Source organism: Melanostigma gelatinosum (assembly GCF_949748355.1).
Source record: "Melanostigma gelatinosum genome assembly, chromosome: 15".
Classification (NCBI taxonomy): domain Eukaryota; kingdom Metazoa; phylum Chordata; class Actinopteri; order Perciformes; family Zoarcidae; genus Melanostigma; species Melanostigma gelatinosum.
The window spans coordinates 10,924,470-10,939,406 of record NC_136648.1 but is presented as its reverse complement, the minus strand read 5'-3'; the positions used below and the strand labels follow the sequence as shown (position 1 = coordinate 10,939,406).

The following is a 14,937-nucleotide window of genomic DNA, read 5'->3' as shown; positions in this document are numbered from 1 at the left end:
GAATGGGCGGAGGAGTCGGCAGAGCTGTGTTTATGGACAATCGGAAATCAGGAAGGCAGACTCCTCCCTCTTTTTGCTACTGTTCACTCCATCGTCCCCTCTCTCATTCACAATCTCTCTGTCCCTGTTCCACGTCAGTCAGTTTACTGTCATTCATGTTGCTTTTTTGCTTGCGCGTCACAGTGGACAGTTTGTCACTTCCACTGGAAAGAGGAGGTGGGATGTCTTCCTCTTTCTTTCTGTTGTCTTCTCTCCCTTTAATTCTTAGATCACTGCAAGCTCTCATGTAGCATCACTCTGACTCACTTCATTCACTCACTCAATGATAGTCATTTTAGCCTTTCTTCCTTCTGACGTTTCTATTTGTCATGTCATTTTCAGTTCTCAGAGAGGTTCTCTCTGTCCTCACCGAAGAGCCAATTTAGACATGAAGGGTGTACTTTTAAAGATGAAGAGGACATTTTAATGGGAGCAGATGATGCTACTTGCAGCCCTTTGAAGATATGTAACTTACCGGTAGTTACAGTTGTTTGGATGCATCAACTCAACAAGACAGATGTGAAAGGGCTTTCGCAGAGGACCTTTTTGACTTTTTACCAAGCTTAGTTAGGCGCTGAGTGTCCTGCTGTTTGATTAGTACTAGTGCTCGTAGCTGAAACCATGATTTACTGGATAGACCTGTCATCAATTCACTAGTTCAGCCTCTCAAATGTTTGGATTTCTATGATCGAAAGTTTAATACCTTTTGGATTGTTGGTTGGAAGAACATGCCATTTGAAGACATTAGCTCGGGCTGCGGGAAATAGTTTGTAATTTGAGAAACTGATAAGTAGATTCATTTGTTGAAATAATCTATAACCTTGGTACCTACTAAAGCTAATAGATATGCCAGGACCCATTTATCGGCCAATATAAGCTCATTACAGATGTATCATTACTGGTGCATATGTTGGCCAGCAATTAATAAGAAAATGCAGTACAGAAATGCATCATCATAACATCGTGTTTCCACTGTATAGAGCACTGATTTTTCAAATGTATAATGTCCTGCTTTGAAATCTGAGTCAAGATGTTTTTTTTTTGTTGTTGTTATTTGTTAAATGAACAACAATCTGCCAATATTTTTCCACATTAGTAGTTTGAACGTGTGCGGGCTCGGTCTTATCAAGTTACGATTAGCTGTGGCGTCGCTCTTTCTCCTTTCAACCTCTTTCTCTCACACTCCACTTCTTTGTCTACTTTGCCTGGTGCACAAAATAGAGGACAAAATGTCTTCTTGTTAATCAACCAAAGCCGTGTTCTAGGAATTCCTGGATCCTCCATCTGTCCCTCGGCATCGTTGTGCCTCCCCATCTCCCTTCCTCATTTGAAGCCTGTCGGCGGCTTTCATTTTCACTCGCCCGTGCGGTGAACATAAAGTGGCGAGTGATGTATGCAGAATGAGCTCTGGCAGACCGCCTCTGTTTCCTCAGTGCCCTGGTTTGTTTACGACCCGTCATTACAGTGAAGCACCCAGGGCTCCTTACCGAAACCGTCACACTCGACCAGACACATTAAACACGCAATTTATATTCAGCGCTGCTTCATAAATATGTCAATTGGCCTGAAATAAGCTTTGATCAAACGGTTGTTTTTTTCTTTGTAGTGAAGAGCATAAAAACATAACTGCAGGCAATATATACGGTACGGCACTCTGTTAAATCAGTAACACCAGTACAATGCCATTCAAAGTATGCCTGTAGTGTTGCAGTGTCCGCTCGTACAAACAACAACGGCACTTAAAAAAAATATACAACTCAGCGGTATAGTTCTTACTGTGTAAGAAAACATTGCACTACTACAGTTACCTGACAGAGAAATGTCACCGTTACTGTTAAATATGATGAACCAACTTCATCGACATCTGAAATTGTCGTGTTTTTTTTGTCTTGTTTCCGATAAGGAGCCGTCTGTGGGGCAATTTCCCAGCGGCAGCACACTCGGGGTGGAATCGCGCAAAGTCCACAGGCGGTTTTCTGGCAACCTGCAGCTGCCTCCTTTGTCATGGCGACAGGTGGAAACGGAGAGGGACCGGGTCAGGCCGCTCACACCCGAAGAAGATCCGGTGACCCGGACCAGACCCACGAGTTTGCCCATCTCCTCTCCGCCCCGCATCGACATCACACAGGCGGACCCTGACAGGTACGGCTCAACAAGACAAACCAAAGACGATCATCACACGGATACAATGTTTATGATGCAGTTTGCATATGGAAGTATAATGCCACAATGTGTATAAATCATATTATATGTTCATTTGTTGTCTGGTGAATTTAATAACATTTCATGGTCATTTGCTAATTTTCCTGCAGTTCTCAGCTTCTTGCTCTTATTTATTTTGAGAACGATGTTTATTTTTTTATTTTTGTAGGAGCAGAATGTTCAAGTTGTTTGTTTGGTAAGTGGGAGGCTGGTGTTTTCTCCCATCTGCCTCCAACATTGGATTTGCAAATGAGCAGCAAAGTTGGCATTTCAGTTTTTTATTTTGGTTCCTCTCAGTGTTTTTAACAACTTATTTTCTTACTTTAAGTTTTTTTTTCTTACAGTCATAACTGTGTCGCTGTGACCCAGAGAACAACACAAATGTTGCTCATTTCTAAGACGTCAGATGGTGCAAAATAATTTGGCAGTCATTAAAGTGAATATGTTGTTGTTGTTGTACCTCTGAGGCAGGATACACCGGGCTGCTGTTCCCTGGCAGAATGTTCTTTATGATGGCTACTACGTCACTTTATTGAATGGCAATTTGCCACATCCCCCCTTTTTCTTTGAACCTCTATGACTCACCCCACTAAACCACCGATTATTATGGGCTCCCTTCAGAGATGTATTGTCAGCTGCTTTCATCTCTATAACTCTCATACTCTGCTCTACTGCCTTTTTAGAAGCATGGGTTGCGTTTATCTGGATTAAAGGTCAGGAGCTGGAAAACCTTTGCTCTGTTTATTGCACGTCAGCTGTTATTGATCAGCCAATAAGCTTGTTGATGATGTTGTTTTGGATTTTGATTTGCATTATTAATATTGCAGGGGAGGAGGCATCTGTGAGATTTCGACCAATCGAGTTCATCATAAACACAGAGTCATATTCTTTGAGTCATATTTGAGGGAATATTTATAAGCACAGTATTGTGAATTTGATATCCGGAAAGGAGAAGTCCTTTTTTGATTATGTCTTTTTGGCATCTGATTACAACACAAAAACTCCTTATTCGTTAACATAAAACCAGTGAGGCTCTTGATAGTTCTAACAGTGTTATTTCAACTGTTCCTTCCGAAGGCCGTAGCTTTTAAACGGAAGGAAACCCCGTTGCATCAGACTCTGTTGTAACACAGCTGCATTAATGGAAGTCAGTGGAGAGAACGGGGAGCTCGGGTCGGACCAGGCAGACTCGTGCAGTGCTCGCGCTGTTAGTTCTGGCCAGAAACAGTCACCTCACAGTCGATACAGGCGCTTCACGGTGGCGAATACCTGGTAAGAGTTCGGTCGGTGTGTTTGTGTGAGAGGACGAGAGAGAGAGCTGTTGTTTCACTCAGTTTGTCTCTTATTTTTATTTGTTGTATTTTGGTGCATTTGGTTATTGAGATGTACTTATTAACTCACACAGAGCCTTATTTAGCAGTAGTTTGTTTCAAGGAGCCAACAATGTCCCTGCTCCAGGGTGAGTTAGAGTTCAGGAGAGTCATTGATCAAAGAGATTAAGTGTAAAACACTGGAAACAGATGTTGCCAATAACATACCACGTGTTTGGCGATAATTCTCTGCAGTTTCCCGCATATCTTAAGTCAAGTCCAGTGTCGTGTATTTATCAGAGGAATTTACAATGTATACAACATGCTCCATCTCTAAAAACCTTCAGATAATGAACTCTAAAGACAAAGAAATGGAAAGATCAAATCCTTGAAGAACCTCAGGAAAAGCAACAGATGATGAACAGTTCACACAGGAGCGGCAGCAGTAGATTTAAAATGGGTTGGATCATCCAGAATCTTTGTGCTGCTCTCTGGGCACACGCCGTTACAGTTCTACTCTTCTTTATGCGTTGAAACGTGTGAAAGGTGATGATATTATTTCATCATAAAATGTCTTTACCGTTGAAATAATGAAAAGTAGAAGCTGATCAAAGCAGAGCGCCGAGGGTTTTCCTCTGGGATGAGTTTTACGCAACATCGAGATGAAATGAAAAAAGCCCCTTTAACCCTTTGTGCACCCGTTTAACAATATATACCCAAAAAACTCATCTATTTTTTCGTAGTTTTATATCAAAATCCAATCACCTTTTTTCCTTCAAAACAAAATATGAAGTGTGCTTACATGAGCTGGTTTCAACCAATAATATTATGACAATCACTCCACCGGCAGCCTTAAGAGACACAGCGTGTGTGTGTGTGTGTGTGTGTGTGTGTGTGTGTGTGTGTGTGTGCGTGTGTGCGTGTGTGCGCGGAGCCACTGTCCTCTATCGCGCTACATTCAGAACACGCTTTATTTACAGGATCTGGTGTGTGCACTCTGGAGCTTTTTAAACATTTACAGTAGAGCAGTGGTCTTGGTTCAGAAAGCCTGTTTCTTCTGTCTGCACTCGGACGATAAAGGGAGGCTCTGGTTCTTCTCTTCCAAATGTCACCGTGTCCGTCACACCATCGGGGAGGTTTGCGTTCTGCCTCCAGAGATGAGTGAACTCAACTGATGTGGACATGTAATATATAAACTCTGACATGGTGTTAAATGAACACTGAATTAATTACACACTGTCTTCTGCCAGAAACGCAAAACATTCAGTTATTGAGGTCATTTTTATGAGGATGGCAGTCTGACAAAGAAGTGAAGTCCTGTCCGTTAATTAAGACGTTCATCGCTGAAATCTCAGACGCTCACAGCCAGGCTTTTCTACCCTTATAGGTCAATACGATTCTTGCGTCTCTTTGCATGGTGTTGGACTGTTTTATCTCTCGACAACATCTTGGAAACCTTGTCCCACACACCTCTACCCTACTAACAGTCGTCTCGCAGTATTCTCTTGTGAGATGCTGATCATGCTGTTTTCATTGTTAATAGAAGAAAAATCAACCGTTGTGATTTGGCTCGATCATTTTCAAAATACTTTTTTTTTTTTTTTTTTTTGCAAGAATTGCAAAGGTAAAAACAAATTGGGATTTGTGATGATTGTGACCTGAAAACCACAGGTTATGCAAACAGATGATTTTATTCCAATTGTCAATATTAATTCAAATCTGGATTTTCCTTTTCATACCTCCCTTTTCACTGTCAACATATGCATATGCATATGCTTTCATAGGACTTCACAGGTAGCCAATCGAGGGGCGATTTGGATGATGAATGCACTGACTAATCTGCTGTGGCTTAATATAGAGGGGAAAAGGGACAGGCGGTCAGATAAACAGAGCAACTGCGAGCGTTCCAGCCCAGATCTGCCTGTTGGCGTCTGCCAAGCCTACGTTATTCCAGCACGTGGCCTGTTGCTGCACAGAAACGGGGTCTGTCAGTGTGGTGTGTGTGTGTGGTGTGTGTGTGTGTGTGTGTATGAGCGAGCAGCCACAGTAGCGGTACTTTTTGTTGCCTGATGAGACCGGAGGAGCTGAAAGAGAGATAAGAATGCCGCGGAGGTCCCCTCGGTGCAGGGTTGGGCACTTTGACTTCAGCGAGGAAGTGGTCAGTGGAGCACACCTCTCGGCTCCCAGGTGACGTTTTTTGTCTTTTTATTTCTTCTTTCTTGACAATATTTTCCTGAGCTAAACTCTCCATCTAGACCGTCTCTTTGAGTGTTTTGAGCCTCTCTGTCTTTCTTTCCTCTCCAACTGTGTCTCGATGTTTGAGAGCGATTGATGATCAGCATTGGTAGAATTTGAGTGAGTTTTGATACAATGTATTGTAGCAGATCATTGCTGTGAGTGTACAGCATCTAGGATCAGGGTCTGCAGAAATGATGCGTCGCTGTGACATACTGTGGTCTCCTGCTTGGGTCAGAAGAGAGTTAATCGCTGTAGGTGAAGCATGTTAACGCTGTGTGAAGTTGGGATTTGGATGACGCAAAGGGCAACACGGATGACGTTTATTGCTCTGCCTGTGCGTAATCTGTGTTTGCTAGGGGTGTAACGGTTCACAAAATTCACGGTTGGGTTCGGTACGATACAGTGGAGCTACGGTTCGGTACGTTTCGGTACAGTAGAAAACTATAAATGCCAGAGAAATGGACTTGATTTTAAAATATATTTATTCATTACAACTAACATCATAAAGTTATTCTTTGACTTTGAACAATGATGGAACTATACCTGAGTGTCTTCTTAGCAACACATAAGCATAAAAAACAAAAACTGCTCTTTAATGTTATGTAGTATTGTTACTTACATCTTGCGAAAGAGATTTTTTATCTCAATGGGACTCAAGGTTTAAAATTATTCTTTTTTTTTTTTTATTCTTCTTTTTTTTTTCAAACATATTCGGTTAGTCATGCGTACCGAACCGTGAGCCTCGTACCGAACGGTTCAATACCAATACGCGTACCGTTACACCCCTAGTGTTTGCAGATTTCACATTAATCTGAGCTTTACTGGCAGAGGTGTGGGACTGAGAGCGCCTCCGTGGGATAGATATGTGCCCGTTTAATCCCACATGTCGAAATGTGGGGCAAATGGCTGAGTGATCTTTGGGACAGTTGGTCCGTTACGAAATAGATTTTAGAGAAGTTGACGGAGCACTGAGTGTGTTTATGAAAGCATGCGGACACTTTTCTACTGCAACTGAAATAAAGACTGAAATGTTAACGTGTCTTATATTATCCAAGCTAAACTCCGGACTTAGCGAGGGTGATTCATGATTTGTGGCATCCGTTACTCCCGCGGGGCATTGATACTTTGACCTTTCACTCTGAACTCCATCCGACCTGATCATCTGGTTGCACAATAGCTTGTTCTCTCCTGCTCCTGCACCATGAGGACAAACAGATTACATCCCCTCTGCATCTGTGGTGGTTTCTCTGTGGCATCAGCGAGCATGCTGGGTAGATTGGCCTGTCGATGTTGGCATTAAGTTTACACTTTGTATTAAACCGACTTGCTTGCTGGTTTGCTTGTGCTCTGAGGATTTTGTCATGTCTTGATCCGTTCTCTGATAGGACTTCTATCCATCTATCTGCTCTGTCTGTCTTCTATAATTGCATATTTTTCAATTCAATGTATGTTGGGGTTTTTTTCAAGGCCAGGAACAAGCATTAGAAATTCGCTTAGCTTTTGAAACTATTTGATTAAATGTTGCATCAGACATCTCATGTTTTCATTTATTTTATTCTGATTTGATTTATTTGTCAAGGACCATGTAGGAAAGCATTCATCTCAAGCACTGACAGGAGATGCTTCCAGATTCCAGATTCAACGACTGTACTTACTTACCATCTGCGCTCCTCGAGCAGGTAGATGCAAGCACTACTGCATCCAGAAGGTCCAGTGGATCTGGTTGAGTGGATCTGTCACTGTAAAAAATACACAAGGCTGAATAAAAAAACACAGCTGTTTACTTCCTTGTTGCTCCTGAGTGGAGCTGTCACGGACGGACGGTATTCCAGTGAGACGCAGAGCAGCAGTTCCTCTCACTGACCAGCAAAGCATACTTATTTAATGAGCACACTAGTTTGGTTTTTAGGCCGTGGATGGAGGGATGGGTGAGTAATCATTGTGGGGTTTATGCAACCTCCTCTTTCCTGGATGGGATTTGTGAACATGTTGCGCAAGCCAGTACTTAGTGGCAGCTTATTGACAGCACTTAGTGCATAATGATGATGGTGATTTGATAGGCACTGATTGATGATGGAGTTGTAGCTACTCTCTTTTTTAACTGATTGCTGTTGTTAATCTCTGTCTTCTCTTAGCTTTGAAGGGGAAAATGGTCCCTCGTTGTGCTGTAGTCCTTCAGAGCTGCAGGCCTCCCCGCTTTCAGGTCTGGTGCTGCATCCCAACGTGGCGGGCCACGGCCAGCGCCGGGAGTCCTTCCTGTACCGCTCCGACAGCGACTACGAACTGTCGCCGAAGTCCTTGTCTCGGAACTCTTCCATTTTTGGAGACCTGTGAGTTGGTAAAGGGCTGGGCAATGTGGTCTAACGTCATCTCGATCACCAGATACACCACGATATAGCATGTTTTCTGGTAGTTTGATAAATAGTCTACACGAAAAGCCTATTTTTGTACGAAACTGAGTCAATTACATCCTTGACAAATGAAACGTATTTTCTAATTTAATCAAGAATTGGAGTATGAACATAACGACTCAAGTGATATTATACAGAGAACACGAATAAATATTGGCCTCGCTGACAGTAAAAGTAATTTGGGTCAAAAATGGCTGATGAATGTATTTTACAGGACAGGTGGCAGATAATGAGAGCTCTTATTTTTACCTTTCTTCCCAGCTTTGGTCTCACATGTAAGCTCAGCATCGTCCACATGATGTGCGTTTTGCTGCAACACAGTTTGGCCGCTGTTTTTCTGACATCGCGTTAGAAACTATATAGAAATAATAGACCTTTTAATATCATTTGACAACATATATCGTCTTTAATAGTTTTCACATCCCATTGCAGGCATGGAGAGGACATGATTGTGACTCCATTTGCTCAGGTAAGCGTTGATGATGATTAATTATGTTTTACTAGGTAGCATTTTTTTGGGAAACTAATTTGTCCCCAAAGGCTTTTAAGATGTGAAGCACCTCATGAACCCAGAAACACTTCAGTGTGATTAACCTCTCTGCCCCCTGGTGGGCTTAAGTAGGCATGGCTACATCCTTTAGACTGAACAACTTGAACAGAAGTTGAATTGGTCCTTTTAACTTCCCGCTCTCTGATTGTTGCAATGAGCTCCAAACAACCACAATTTAATGTGATGATTGGAACTTTGGTAGATCGATTGCAGCCTAATGAATGCATCAGTTATTGTGTCCCACCTTGTTATAACATATTTAAGAGAAGATCTGTAGTCAGTAATGCCTAAAGGTTAATAATTGATTTGGATGGATGTGACTAGCACCATTCAGCATTGAGAGACGGCTGCAAAGACTGCACAGCAGTCACTGCTAACCAACGCTTTAAATTACCCAGATAAAACAATAAGCAGCTGCATTTCTATGCAAAATAATAAATACTTGTGTTTTTGGAGTAGCCATCACATTATCACAGTCCTTCCGCCTCCTGTGAGTGTCAAATTGTAACCTGTAATATTTCGATGTACCTTTTCATGCTGATATTTCAACTACTTCAACCCAGCCTTTGCCACTTGTGGGCTTCTTCTTCTCATTCCTTTTTTTTTTACATTGATTTTTTTTTTTTTTTAGGTTCTGGCAAGCCTTCGGACTGTCAGGAACAATTTCACCACCTTAACAAATGTCCAGTGTGCATCCAATAAGTAAGTCCTACCCTAATGTTATTCTAGAGTCTGCTTGTGTTTGGGAGAGTGACTGCATGCTGCACAAGGTCTTCAAGTATGCAATGAAGGTTTCTGTACTGGGGGCTTTTTGTAATTTGCGAGCTGATAGAAATTATTCTTTATGCCGATTTGTAGCTTTCACGAATATGTTTAGATGCTGTGATTCAAAATACCAACATGCCTCACTTGGGGGCGCCAATGCATCAAAAACATTTGTATTTGCTATTGTCTCATGGAGGAAGCACTCAAGTTAAACAGTGTAGATTCACACATACAGGGAGATTTGTGCTTATGGTGCAAAAGCTGGTTTGCAGCAGCATTGAGTGACATTTTATTCCACTTTTTTGCTGGAAGAAGGGTTTACTTCATCTCGTATGTGCATGAAGGCTCCCTCTGATCACTGAACCAGGTCAGTGGCTGCAGTTGCATCAGGTTTGCCAGAGGTCCATGTAACCTCAGAGAGAGGTCACAATGAGCCGAAACTGCAATTAGACACAACGATGTCGCGTGGAAGAAAACCTGACCTACGTCCAGTTCAGAGAATTGGACGGAGCATCTGTTTTGTGTTTGTGCTGTGGCAACAATGGCTGCTGCTTTAACCAAATCACACTGTAAAAATAATGCAGCCCCTTGTTAAACACCAGGACAGCTGATAACAGTTTCTGGCCTGTTTCTCTCTGGTTGCAGGAGGTCTCCTGCTGCGAATCAGCCTTCTCTCACCAAAGTCTGTCTGTCAGGTGAGTCCCATCATAAGCCTTCCATAAGCAATGCATTGCATTGTTTTTACTGTGGTAGTTGTATACATTTTAAGAAATCAAAAGTCAAGTTTGGCTGTTGGAATATTTGAAAGACACAATAGAATAAAAGACAGTCCACTCATGTGAATCCTCATACGTGCACTTTCATGCATCAAAGCCACAGATAGAAGTGCGCAGTAGACAACATTTCTAATTTTAAGAAAAGCTTAAAAATCACTGAATCTCAGTAGCATAAAGCAAATTTCTACAGTCCAAATAGATTGCGATAGACTGTGCTTTTGCAAACGCAGCACACATTCACGCTTCATATTCAGTCCTCTGTAAATGCTTCATTTGTGGAGATTCATTTGGGGAGAGCCGTCATTGCTTATGTCGACAGTTTACACCTCCAGCACCAACTGTGTCATCTTTGAGCGTTTTCACACATGCAAATCGAAGCTGCGACCTCTTGAGTTATTGATTAAGGAAACCGTGACATGACAAAAAATTCCCATGCACTGAAGGAAAGACAGGGTGAGAACCATGTAAGGAGATTTAATGCCTGTGATTCAGACGAGGTGGATGTGAAGGAGAGAAAGAAAGAAAGGGAGGTGGGGATATTGGTTCCTGCTGCACTGGTTCTTCAAGCATGATTGACGTCAGAGCGGCCTGCTTCCGATCGGCACAGATGGGCTGATGGGAGTGTCCCGCAGCAGGAAAAAATACAACACAACTGGCAGTCTTATAGTCCTTCCTCCTCCTCCACACTTCTCACAAACCTTGACCTTTGCAGAGTAATCTCTGACGTGCGGAACCATCTTGTTATTGGCATGGCGAAGATGAAATGAGAAAAACAAGTTAACCCAACTTTTTAGATTCATTTGAAACCTCTTACACACAGTACACTGGTGTTTCTAAAGTAGCATCCTACTCTAGTTTCACCATCGTGTCACCGGCGTCATCTTTTCCTGAGCATACAAACATTCAGTACACCTGCCACTACAGTGAATAATAGGACTTGTTCAGGAGGAGGCTGCAACAATTAACAATATCACAAGGAAAGATGCCCTCATATCCTCCCTTGTGCTGCTTTCTGTCTCAGGAGAACAGATTCTTCCTGTTTTGCGTCTGTGAGGCAATATCCCCAGTTGTGGAAAACGTATAGTACCTGCGTCTTTCTGGGCATGAGCTCAGTGTAGATGGCTGATTTAAAGGCTCTATGATTACATTGATTACCTCCTATAAAAAGTAAGAGAGTGTTGTGTGCCATCCTGCAGGAAGATGCTGAGGTAAGACACAGATGTCGCTCTAGGGAGAGTAAGAGATATGCCAGATTGTTGCAAGGGAGTGAGATGCGAAAGAAAGAAAGAAAGAAAGAAAGAAAGAAAGAAAGAAAGAAAGAAAGAAAACACAGCAAAGGTCAGAGAGAGACGTCACAGTTTCAAAACCTTTTAATCAGATGCGTTATTACTGAAGCAGAAAAAAAAGGTTGGATTGGATGGAATAAAAAAAAAAGAGCCGGAACGTGACCACAGCCACTGAGTGAAAGTGCACAAGAAGCCGAAAAGTGTGTGTGTGTGTGTGTGTGTGTGTGTGTGTGTGTGTGTGTGTGTGTGTGTGTGTGTGTGTGTGTGTGTGTGTGTGTGTGTGTGTGTGTGTGTGTGTGTGTGTGTGTGTGTGTGTGTGTGTGTGTGTGTGTGTGTGTGCGTCACTGCAGGCTGTTTACACTCCAGTAACGTGATGGGATTGTAGTTCTCGTCATGTGAGTTTGCCGTTTACGCTTCACATTTGGCCCCATCACATGCAGTCCAGTGAGCCCCGCTGACTACAAAGGGCTCCCTCTTCCCTGTCTGACTCAGAGTATAGGCTCCGCTCTGTATTACGCCTGATAAATAGTAGTTTTGAGGAAAATGCTTGATCGTGACATCTTTCTCCGTCAAGGACCGATGATTAATCTGTAACGGGTATCATCACTCGCGTTAGATGGGACTCCAGGGCCCATGGTTATTCATAGACCAAGACGGGGATGTGAAATGGCATTCAGAAATGAATGTTAACACAATGCCTTCAGAAATGAATGTTTCAGGCAGTGCTGCTTAAAGTGGGGCCTGTTGGCCCAAGTAGGCCGCTTTAGATCGACCCACTATATGAGAAAAAACAGGAACTAATGTGGTTTTGTGTAAACTGTAAATATGTCACACAATTTGACCAGAGACGGTTAACATTTTTCAAATTCCTCTTGAACGGAAAAAACAATTATTTAAAGGAATAGTTCAACATTTGAGGAAATTAACTTTTTGTTTTCTTCCCAGGATTTAAATGGAAAGTCAATACCAGATTTGTTTTAATCAATGAAAATACTCTCATTTTTTTCCTAATCATTTGAATCGTGTTAATCAGCTGTATAATCAAACAACAAAGGGATCTGTATCTGCCAATACGGATCATCAATGATCTGTAATCGGTATTAGCGGCAAAAAAAACCAAGATCAGGGATCTCTCAAAGTTATATTTGCTCCTTTTTTCTTTTGTGCTGATCCGATTTTTGATCCAATCTGTGACTCTTATCAGTGATACGCATTTAAATAGAGCTTGTTCATCGAAACATTTTGATGGTCCTCCTATAGAGGTCCAGGTAAGCGCTAATGCTTGCGTCATGCTTGCGTCATGCTTGCTTGTATCCCTCTGCTGGTCAGAAACCGTGTCCACATCTGGGCAGCGGGGCCCAGGAAGATTTTGTCACCCTTGTTGATGTCTTGTCACATGTCTTTGTGGGATGTATGCCAGCTGTTCAGAAAGACAGTTACTGCAGTTTAACCTGCGCAAAAATACTTCAGCATTCAACTGTATCCCAACATGCAAATTCTCTGCCTTCAAACTAGACCTGAGATTGTGCGTACACTGCCGAGGGCGTGAGGCAGTCAACACGCATTGTTCAGCCATCTTTTGTCTCTCAGTGTAAACATGTCCTGACGTCATTAAGACTGATCTGAAACAGGCTATTTTGACAGAGGAAGTGTTCGTCACCTGTAATTGGCGCTTTGATTCCAAATAACAAGGAGTCACTTTTATATCCGGGCAAGAGATATTTGGTAGCGTTGTTGTTGTTGTTTGGTTCTGATGAAAGCGGTTAAACCTCATCGTGTTTTGGATGATTTCTTGTGGAGGCCCATATTGTTTGTGACGGGTTTTAAATATCATTACTGATTATGAAATGCACTGCTTCACATTTGAAATAATGAACAAACAGCTGACCACAAATTTGACCTGTCATTTTTCCGTCTGGCCAGTCCGCTCCACTCCCCTCTGCAGAAGTTACTCTGCTCCACAGCTGGGATCCGTGTTGGGTTTTCCAGGCTCGCAGTCAGAGGATCTGGAAGGCTGGAAGCGTGCAGCCTGGTTAAGCATTTGAATTATGTCATTGACGTCAGCACAGTCATAAAAGCTTGCTGCGGCCCATCCCTCAAGCCGGCCTGTGCCAACGCGGCTCTGTGGTGCATCGTGAAGGAGCTGTCAAACAGGCCCTGATGAGCGGTGTGTCTGTTGACTTCGCTGTTGAAGCCTTTTGTTTTTGACAGGTGAGGAGATTATGCCACACTTGTAAACTAGGAGGAGACATAATCAGAAGAGATGGTTGAGATTGTCTGTGACAGAAGACGACGTGTGATGTTGTGGTTTCGGGGCTGGGCCGACTGTAAATGTCCACCACGCCACAGGTTCCTTTAAACATCACACCCCTCTCCTTACATTATGATTATTAGTGTATCAAATGTCTCACACAGCAGTCACTTATATTCTCCAAACAACACATCTTGCATACATTTTGTTTATTGTTTTAAATTATACATAACACTATGTGGGGAAGCATGTTTGAATAAGGAAGCTTTAATTCTGTGACTATTTTGAATACACGATGCAAACTACATGACTCGAGAGCAAAGCTTGTTTTATTCAAGTAGGAAAGTCACGGATCAAATTCAAGTATTTTTCCACCAGGTGTGTACATAGTTGACTGTTCACATTACACAACTCTTTTGTGTCGCGATCTGAATGGACAGATATTTGATATAATTAAGGTGCTTTTCTCTCTCTCTCGCTCTCTTTCTCTGCTTGTTCAACTCTTTTTTTTCTTTCTCTCAACGTCTGAGTAAAGTGACGTACATCGGGGATGATACAAAGGTGATTCACCTCTCTGTCACCGCGTCACGCGAGGTGTGAAGTCAAACACAAACGGCACTGAGTCTGTTTGAAAGTGGCTTTTTGTTCTTTCACGATGTGATGCGGTCAAGATGATGACTGCGTGTTTAGCGTACATGCAGATGACTCGACGCGGTTTACAGCTTAACTGGGATGACTCGAGTCTTTTTCATTGACCCTCTGCTGTCACCAGCCTCATTATTTCCCAACGTGTCAAATATGGATGAATAAACAAGACGGACGCCATATGAGTCACGGTGTTAAACTCCCCATGAAAACACAAATACTGTGTGTCGTGAGCAATCTCACCTTTACGTCACACCTGTAATGCTGCTGACACACAAATGCTTGCTGTTGCAAGTACATACTCGTGAACAGTTTTGAAGTCCTCTGGTGTTCAACTTTTTGTTTCGACTTCATTTCAGGGGGAAAAATAATGTTACGTGTATTTGACCGCTACAGTTACTGATTACTTTGCAGATTAGGATTTTACATACGAAACATGAAAGAATATACACTGTTATAATAGT

General features: G+C 42.4%; 1 protein-coding gene across 1 annotated transcript in view; it reads left to right on the top strand.

Moving 5' to 3' along the window:
* LOC306789331 (3',5'-cyclic-AMP phosphodiesterase 4B-like) overlaps positions 1 to 14,937 on the top strand; it is a 44,714-nt gene that overhangs the window by 13,834 nt on the left and 15,943 nt on the right. The window contains exons 4-8 of the mRNA XM_079285232.1: positions 1,943 to 2,181; positions 7,925 to 8,119; positions 8,633 to 8,669; positions 9,382 to 9,452; positions 10,161 to 10,210. Coding sequence (XP_079141358.1) covers positions 1,943 to 2,181; positions 7,925 to 8,119; positions 8,633 to 8,669; positions 9,382 to 9,452; positions 10,161 to 10,210 — 592 coding nt within the window. The remainder of the gene's footprint in view (positions 1 to 1,942; positions 2,182 to 7,924; positions 8,120 to 8,632; positions 8,670 to 9,381; positions 9,453 to 10,160; positions 10,211 to 14,937) is intronic.